The sequence below is a fragment of the Mya arenaria genome, chromosome 12 (assembly GCF_026914265.1).
Source record: "Mya arenaria isolate MELC-2E11 chromosome 12, ASM2691426v1".
NCBI classification, from domain to species: domain Eukaryota; kingdom Metazoa; phylum Mollusca; class Bivalvia; order Myida; family Myidae; genus Mya; species Mya arenaria.
This window is the reverse complement of record NC_069133.1, coordinates 42,105,451-42,115,602: the sequence shown is the minus strand read 5'-3', so window position 1 is coordinate 42,115,602 and position 10,152 is coordinate 42,105,451. Positions and strand designations below refer to the sequence as shown.

Genomic DNA, 10,152 nt, shown 5'->3' with positions numbered 1-10,152 from the left:
GTTTTTTTCCCCGAGGGTGGGGTATGTCCCACCCCCTTCGGTCAAATCCTGGAACCGCAGGGATATATAATTTGGTTTTAGAATAATCTTCAAAATGAGTAGTTTTGCTTCAAATTCCAATATATGTTCCAAGACATGTTCCAGGAACCTGCGATATGAATATGAATAATCCTCTTTTAAACAATAGCCATGTTTATCTTGATAGTAATTATGTTGTCTGTTTCGCCGTTACGCTCTTTTCCGTTCCGTTCATTAAGAACCTCCTCAACAGTAGCGATTTCCAAGAAAACCACCAATTGCTGTAAAATTAATAAATAGTCGGAGTGTTTTTCCGGGCTATCACCACGATCAATTTACATATTGCCCTGGTTAACGTCTTTGTCTTGAACGATTGGTATTGTTTTCGATTTAAGCCACGCGGTGTTTAGATGGGAACTAAATTGATCTTAATGAAACTTGCTTGCTGACAGATATAGAAAACATGGCCCTTTGCTATCAATAACGACAACGCACAATACAATTATCTCTTAATATCAATTGACACTTTCTAGCATTCGGCAGCGGAGCCGAGATTACATTGCATGTTTTGGAGACCATATCTGTGGGAAATGTGTGAAGTAGAAGATATACGTTTACTTTCTCTGCAATAAATGCCAGCCATAACTACGTTCGTCCATTGTGAATATGCAGTTTATCATCGTTCATACCCCATGTTGCTTAAAGACAGAATGTCATAGGAACTATTAAAGCAGCATTCTCACAGAAGTATGGTTTTGACAACTTTTTACTTTTCGTCTTGGAATGAGCCCATATTTGCATACATCTCTGGAAATCATTGATATATGACTGCTGACAAAAGATCAGATCGCAGTATTTATATTTAAATTAAAAAAATAATCGTTTTTTTTTAGCTAAAAGCGTTACTAACGCTTTAAGAAAAATGCCTTTTTCGGCAGTAAATATGGAAACTTGCGATGAGATCTTTTGTCAGCAGTCTTATATTGCCTGTTTCCAGACATTAAGGCAACAATTGTCTGATTCTAAGACATTTTGGTCAAAACGGTTAATCTGTGAGAGTGCAGCTTTAACATACACACTGCGTTGTCATGGAGTTTTAATATGGTTTTGGAAATTTGCAACTGTGTGTCTACACTGCAGACATTAAGATAAACGCAAATATATACAACATGAACTTATAAATATCTAAAACATTACATGTACGTTTCAAAAGCACCGCCATCAAACCAGGCAAAAGCAAGCAATACAAGGCGAACCCACATGGTATCTTTAATTTGGTCATTTTAAAAATGGTTAAAGATTGATACATGAAAGATTGTTAGAATGTACTTCACAAGGATAATGGTTTGAAGCGAAGCAGTCGCATAGCCATTTGTTTTGTGTACGTACTGACTAACAATTAAGCTTTTTTTGTGGTAAACAACTTTACATTATATTATGAAAACTATCAACTAACTCGGCCAGCTACTGTTTATATCTACCGCTTCACCTGATTTAAATCAATAACGGCTAACTGCTGCTTTACTGAAATAAATGTTTTGGAAAACTCGAGAAATACTGCCTTTTCATTGGACAACATATAATGTTGACCACTATTCAAGGATATTACGCGCATCTTCAGTCTTTTTTACCATGTTACGGAGACCAATATATAAGCATGTGCGTTACATCGATCATTTTTTCTAAGGAGTATATAACCTGAACCTCAATAATGTCAATAAAGTCCTACCTTTAAAGTGACATTCTTATTCAAAATTAATACAACACATGTATAACAAACATACATTTTGAGTGATAAAGCTTTAACTACTTGCTAAATAATGTATTGATGGAAAATATTAACAAGATTGTAACCGTGTATTTAATAGCTATAAACGCAAAAATATTAAATGATTGGTGAGTGCTAAAATATTAACTCTGATCTACTATCGTTTCATAAGGAAGAAATACCGTGTATTCAGAACCTAATTAACAAATTAAACTCGGTATCCTTCATAAGCACAATTGTTTTCGACATTTATTCATCCTTTTTGGTATATTAAAACAATTGTATTATTTGTGGTAAATCTTACTTAGGAGTAATAGTGCATCTTTAAACTATCACAATTTTAAGACAACTTTCATATATGAAATGAATGATTATAGCTGCGATAATTGATATTGTAGTGAACAGGCATCCGTCCGTAGTCCTACATTTTGCTAGGTTTCTAAGAAATGCCACCCTCTGATATACACCAACAGCAATTTATGGCCATCAAAGGACAAATGTATATGCATCACATAGGAAGTGTTTCACGATTTTGGTAGTCGCAAGACATATATATGGAAAATGTTTTGTTTTTTCGCGTTGTTTGATGCAACACGGCTTCACAAAATGCTTTTGGTTTTAATGTTGTTGATTTCTCGTTGTTGTTGTTGTTGTGTTTATTTAGCTTTTTTCCTTGTTTGTTTGTTTTTCTTGTGGGGGGTGGGGTGGGGGCGGATTTTACTGTTTGGTGAGTCGGATCGGTCGTTTTCTTTCTAAATGTGTAGGTATATTTTTTGTCTTTTTTTTTAAATATACGGATGAAACATCAGTTTGGTGAGGCCTTATTGTCGATCAATCACTTAAATAAAGCATAAAAAAGTATCTTGATTCCACTAACGTCTAAAAAAAGATAGGGTAGGAAGGTAGGCATTACCTTTTTAGAACCAGTATTTTGTACAAAACCGACATATATCAGGGTGTATCACTTTTTCACTCTTGATTCCAAAAATGCAAATTTATTTAAAATGGCACTCTTATTCAAAATCCATACATACACATGTATAACAAACATCAATTTTGACTGATAAACCTTTAACTTCTTACTAAATAAGGCATTTATGGAAAAAAAAATGCTGATAACAAGGATTTAACCCTGTATTTAATAACAGAAAACGCAAAAATATTAAATGATCGGTGAATGCTAAAAAAATACTGTGATCTACTATATAGTCTCATAACGTAGAAATATCGTGTTTTATGCTTATTTCTTTCAAATTAAACTCGGTATCCTTTATAAGAACATTTATCAATCCTTTTTGGAATATTAAAACAATAGTATTAATTGTGGTAAATCTTACTTGGGAATAAGAGTGCATCTTTAAGAAATTACAAAACAATCCAAAGGCCAAAAAAGTGAAGGATCTGGAGAGAAAAAATGGGTCGGTCGGGTTTGTGGACACAATTGTTTACGTCTTATGTAGTTTAACTCCTATCCTTTCAGATATAAGTCCACGAACATTACTAAACAGCTCCCAAAAATATCGAGATTTTAGAACAAAATCATGAGGCATCTTGAAACCGTTTAAAGATTAAAAGCCAGCTAAACTGTTCAGGAGAACGCGTATACGAGATAAAGATTTAATTTTAAGTGACTAATTTGAAATGGAAGCCAACTTGTTAAACGCAATAACGCCTTCTATCGAAGATAATTCACATGAGCAATTGAAAACACTTATCCTACACAAAGAGCGAGTAGATTCCACAGCCGAGATAACAAGTTCGTATTGGAATCAATTTGATCATAAATCGCCCTCAAAACTTCACCGCACATGGCAATTGTTTTAGACAGCGGTATTAGTTTCCAGAGAGGGGCGTGTCTTGCTGAAAACGGAGACAATTAAGGAAAATTCCAGGCCTTTAATCGCCGCCAGTTTGGTGATTTACCGGGGAATAAAGCAAGTTTAAAAGATATGGATTAATGTTAAGCGCTAATGTTTTCCAAATTTGAGGCCCGGCGTAATTGTCTTTCATTCCGATACATCCTCGTCCAGGAAGAGGTCTTTCCGATCTGAATTAAACAATGCGGGTAAAATTAACCTTATGAGAGACGTTTTAGCCTTTAAATTGCCTTTCTTCGTTTAAAGTACATGTATGTCGGGAAAGCAGTCAGTTCTACTTCGGTTTTGGAACTAGCAGTTATATGAATCGTACCCATCCGGGGGCCGCGTTTCCGCTATTTGACCCTAGAAGGGGCTAAAACAGGGGATGGGTGGAGGTTGTTAACTTGAACTGCATTCACAATTTAAATATACTTCCTGATAAACTTTTTATCCGTATATGGTATTATCTACCGTAATGGCTGGGGATTTTGAATAAGACGTCATTCACTATGTTTCCGATGTCATTTAAAAATAGCAATGCGTGATCCACAATGACTCATGACTTCTTTCCTCGCCTGCTCTATGCTTTCCTTTACTTCTGATTTTTACCAATAACTCGATGGCGCGAGGGATTGACCAGCTGAAAACTCTATTGCTTATGTTGTTCTATATGCAATTATATGCATTGCAAAAGAAAATACTTATCACTCGATATGGCATTGTAACGAAAACAAAAATGTATTGATTATGTTATTCTAAATGCAACAATATGCATGGGCATAATTATACGAACACATTGACAACTTTGACAACTTTATTTCATATAAGCAAAAGGCCCTATATACGTCATCATCAACACATATAACACATATATAAACTATATAATACATGGACTTGCTAACAACGAGAACGACTTCATTTTTTAACAAAACTTTGGCAATGTATTGCCAGAGCTTCTATCCAATAATGAGGCTAGTCAGCGTAGTATCTTTATATTATTATCACCATGAACAAATTGCAAACATTTCAATAAGTATCATCTGTGACACAGCACACAAAGACATGTATTCAGCAACAGGTTGCACTTCCGCTGACAATTGAAATTTGGTTTAATTAACGTTTAATTTGACTTATTAAACAATTTAAGTCATTGAGAATGTATGTCTTGAATGGAACACCATATTCGTCACAACAAGTTTGCACGCGCCATAGTTGAACTTCCGGAAGCATGCTAACTAACAAGGTCAGATGTTTATACCGAGAAATATCAATAAGAAAGACGATTTTGGCAATGTTAGTTGATGATTTACGTAATATTTTAACCACGACGGGTCATTTTGCATGTTTATGAAAAAATGTATACTTTTATGAACATGAGCTTTGAAACTATGATATCAATCTGGCAAAATAATAAAATTGAACATGTATACCGGACTAAGGATACCAAAATTGGATAAATATCGTAAATTAATGAAATGAGCTGCTATGTGGTAATTTGCAATGAAATTAATATTGACATAATAAAAGTGTTTTCCCATCATCATCATCATCATCATCATCATCATCACCACCATCATCATCATCATCGATCATCATCATCAATATCATCATCATTATCATCATCATCCGCAAACATATCAGTAGGCATCCTAAGCCTCGACTTTCTGCCTGGAAATCTCGGCACTCTGAAAGAATGTGGTCTAAATCGGCGTTCGAATATGACTTGTTTACGTTCTGTTTGAGGAAACCGCTGAATACCTGGGAAGGTAGAGATTGGCGGTCCGCGTTTGTTAAGAAAACTTTCCCGTCCATTCATAAGACTGCTCTGTGATCGGTCGACAGGGTTGACAACCGGTAACGCGCTGTCGTTTCCATGCTGACCAGGCTGGTCAACAGCAACGTTCCTGCCACCACCATGCGGAGCGTTATCTGTTTCATTAATATAAGGAGGTGACCAAGTACGGTGGCCAGGCAAGTCTACGTTAACCTCCCCTCCAACATCTGAGACCCTAGAAATAGGAGATCTTTCAAAGTCACGCCTGCTTTTGACACGGAAATTGTTTTGTTTACCTTGAGGGCTGCCGTGCGGCCGAACGGCCATGTTGGCCACCGGTAATGGGCCGTCGTTGATATGTTTGCCAAGCTGTTCTGTATGAACCTTCCTGTCGCCACCATGAGGGGCGAGGCCCGCTTTATCAGTATAAGGAGAGTATCCCGTGCGGTGAGGCGGAGGTGGCACGTTGTTTCCTAGCTGGCTGTGCAAGTCCACGGGCATTTTCCCTCTAAAATATTGTACGCTAGAACTTGCTAAGCCACGCATGCTTTTGCCACGGGAACTGTCCTGTCTTCCTTGGGTTATTCCATGAGGTCGGATGGCCCTTTGAACCACCGGATTGCTGTCGTTTCGATGGTAGCCGGGCTGGTCAAGGTTAATCTCTTTGCTGGCACCATGCGGGACATGGCCTGCTTTATCAATGTTAGGAGGGGACCCAGGACGGTAAGCAACCGGATTTGAGTTGTTTCTGTATTGGGCGGGCATGTCCATGAGCACCTTCCCTTTAAAATCTGTATAGCTTGAAATTGGCGGTCTTTCAGAACCGCGTCTGCTTTTGCCACCGGAACTGTCCTGTTTAACCCTAAGATTGCCCTGCATCCGATCAACCATGTTTACCACCGGTAATAGGCTGTCGTTTCCATGTTGGCCGGGCTGTTCTGCATGAACAGTCTTACCGTTACTATGCGGGGTTAGGCCCGCTTCATCAGTGTAATGAGGTGACACAGTGCGGAGAACAACTGGATGTGACGAGTTGCTACCGTGCTGAACAGGCAAGTCCACGTGTACCTTTCGTATGAAATTTGGCAGTACCTTTCTTATAAAATATGGCATGCTAGAAATAGTCCCTCTATCAAAACCACGCAAGAGTTTGCCACGGAAATCGTCCTGTCTACTTCGATATATTCCCTGCGTTTGGTCGACCCTTTGAACCACTGATGGGCTGTCGTTTCCATGGTGGCCGGGCTGGTCAATTTGTACCACTCTGTCCTCACCATTCAGGCCATGATTTGCTTCAACAATGCTGGGAGAAGACCCAGTACGGTGAACAACCGGATTTGACGAGCTGTTTCCATGCTGGCCGGGCAAGTCCATGTGTATCTTGCGTTTAAAATTTGGCAGTACCTTTCTTATAAAATGTGGCATGCTAGAAATAGTCGCTCTATCAAAACCACGCAGGAGTTCGCCACGGGAACTGTCCTGTCTACTTCGGTATATTCCCTGCGTTTGGTCGACCCTTAAGACCACGGGTGAGCTGTCGTTTCCTTGGAGGCCGGGCTGGGCAATTTGACCACCATGCATGCCACCATTCGGGACATGGCCTGCTTCAACAATGATGGGAGACGACCCAATACGGTGAACAACCGGATGTAGCGAGTTGTTACCGTGCTGGCCGGGAAAGTCTACGTGCACCTCCGCTCCAACAACTGGGACGCTAGATATGGTCGTTTTTTCAAAGCCACGCCTGTCTTTGCTATTGGAGCTGTCTTGTCTAGCTCCTGGACTTTCCTGCGAGAGATTGACCTTGTCGATCATCGGTAACGCGTTGTCATTTCGATGCGGAACACGGCTGTCATTCACTCTATGAATAATCGGAAATGGCGAATTATTGCCGTGCTGACCGGGAAGATCAACGTGTATTTCCCCAACTCCATGGCCCATGTCTCTATGGACCATATGAAACGAAGACTCATTTCCATCCTGGCCGGGCAAATCAACATAAGTATTCCCGACGCCACTATTGACTCTTAGAGCGCCCGATGGACCCTGGCGGTCAGTATGGGAATCTCGTCCTGTATGATCTCTGCCGATGGCGCCATTATGAGAAATTTCAGCCGTCTCAATGTGGACACCACCGTGTATACGCCTAATGACGGGCGCCTGCACGTTAGTTCCGGGGTCACCGGGGATCTTGACGCGCTCTATCACCTGAATGTTAAAGGGTCTGACTTCATCTGTTCCCTGCGTACCTACAAACAATACAGAACACATTTAAAAGCGGTGAGAATTGACTCATGTGCGTGAAGTTAGCAGCACAACAGCATAGCAGCAAGCTGCCAGCAGCAAGTTGATATGCTGCTGGCAGCTAGCTGCTATGCTGCTGGCAGCTAGCTGCTACATTTTTTAAATATGAATAAAATGATTTATATGAACTATATACTACTTTAGTTAATCATTGTATGCTTTCCAGCTGTTTATAGAAATACAAATAGTGGTAAGAAAAATGAGATTTTACTGTTTTAGCTTAATGTTTGGTAAAATTTTGATTACTTTGGGTCTTTTTTTATAAGCGGTCCACCAACACAGTTATTTTCTTGTGAAAGAACAATTTCTCATCTTACAAACCAGCTAGGGCCAACGGGACCATACCAACTAAACGTTATCTTTATTTATAGTAAGGAAACTACAATGCCTAAATATATTGAACCACCGTGTATTCGATAAAGTTACCACTTCTGATGTATGAGTAAAAACAATGCGATGAAAAGAAAAAGTAGATCAAGTAGATCCAGCATGTTCAGCAAGTTGTTATTTTAAATCCCAAACCATTTAACTTCAAAACTGATAAAGCTGAAAAATACCCAATGTTCTGAGATGGTATAACCATGCTTTGATCCAGTGTCAAATGTTAAAAAAATGTATGTATGTCTGAGTAGTCACTTCCGAATTGGTGTTATTTGCCCAATATTGCGAAAATATATCAGAATAAACTATAACCATTAGGAGCTCCTCGGCCATTTTTATCGAAAACAACCTAGGATGTATATGGACGGTTTACAATGTCAGAAATCGGTACACTTTAACTACGCAGCAAGTAGATCGCGTAGTAATTTCAATTAAAAGCAGTTAAACTTAATGACTTAACTCTTGGGAACCTTAATTATGTTTGCAATACTACACTTTACTGGCATTCAATTTAAACAAAGATCTACACATACCAGCCAACACACTACGTTTAATTAATTATAGAATTCAAAATTTTACGAACTACTTCTACTGATGTACCGGCATACATCCGATGATGTTTTGGATAAAAAGGGCCGAGGAGTTCCGAATGAATAATATGATAAGAATTTTGTTAAATAAAACAATGTAAACTAATACTGAGTCCATGATTTTAAATTATGTTCATCAAGATGCTATGATTAAAAGAAGCATTAATGCACGTGATGTTTGAACGAAAAGCGCTTACCTCCTAAATGGACGGATGTTACATCACGAATAAGTAAAGTCTGCAGAAATGCTACCATGGAAATCCATCTTGCAGACCTTTTACACATGTCCTCAACTGTTGATGATTCTTACAAGATTTTTTTTTTTTTTTTTTTTTCGAATACTCTAAAGAAGGCTTTAATATTTAAAAAACATACGAAAAAAGTCAATTAATTTTTAAAATATAACGTATATTCATTTAGTGCCTTTGCTGTAAAAAGCACCCGTCTTTTCAAAACAAATATTTCCGCAGGTTGTTTTTTAAATAACCAGAAACATAATATTTTACTTTATATAGCACACTAAGTGAATTTTAATTAAGCGAAATGTGCAGTACATTTCAATAACGGTATACAGACATTTTGCATAAACACTTCATCATCGTAATTATTGTTTACGACTGTGAAGAGTAATTGCTAATTGTTTGTTTTTTGTTAGATCACTATTACGTTACGAATGATTACGGAAACGTCGGTCATTTGAGCACAGGGCTTACCACAGCCTAGAAGATGAATCGCTGTAAGTTTAAGATTCAAACTGTTGCCAATAAAAAACGTATGCGATAGGACGCTTTTCACACGTCCTAGATCACGTCAAGTTCATTGACGGATCAAATTCACACGTATCCAACAAGATCGCGCAGCGGTCACCGCAAGTTTCAAGTTTTATTTATACTCATGGCCGACATGGGTATGAGTTATAACAAACATAATATTATGGAAAATAATAACCAAAATGGAAAATAAAGAAACCATGATATACAGATCAATCAATATTAAACTTAAAATGATGATATGAGTAAATTAACATTTATCATTATGGTTAAAGCAAACAGAGTGGTCTTGACTATAACACAGTTTGTCTTTTAGTACCATGACAACGACGCTTTGCTATTGGTAAATTGAAATTTACAAAGAACAATAGCCAGCTGTTTTGGTAATGCACCAGTCAATTGTAACCACGCTCCCAGGTCCGGGGAATAGCGGGGAATTTGACTTTCGGTTCAGACAATCCCAGGAAAAATCCCCGTCCTGCGGGGAGAAACTACTGGTAAAATCCCCGCCAAACGCGAAATCCCCCGCACCTCGGGGACATCCTAGGGAAGGCCTATCCCCCGCTATTTTCGGCGCGAAAACAAAACCACTTCATTGACTCGGCACTGCGAGGCCACCTAGAAGGTAAAAACACGGCCCATTTCGCCCGCTATCCCCGGTATACCCCCGAGCGGAGGGGGTGGGGGG

The 10,152-nt window shown here is 38.7% G+C and overlaps 1 protein-coding gene across 1 annotated transcript; it reads right to left on the bottom strand.

Moving 5' to 3' along the window:
• Positions 1 to 4,460: 4,460 nt before the first annotated feature.
• LOC128212138 (uncharacterized) lies at positions 4,461 to 9,270 on the bottom strand. Its single transcript, XM_052917428.1, has 2 exons — positions 8,892 to 9,270; positions 4,461 to 7,668 (listed from the first exon to the last, which is right to left on the bottom strand). The coding sequence occupies exons 1-2, from the start codon at positions 8,977 to 8,979 to the stop codon at positions 5,228 to 5,230; spliced, it is 2,529 nt and encodes an 842-aa protein (XP_052773388.1). The 5' UTR covers positions 8,980 to 9,270; the 3' UTR covers positions 4,461 to 5,227.
• Positions 9,271 to 10,152: the final 882 nt, after the last annotated feature.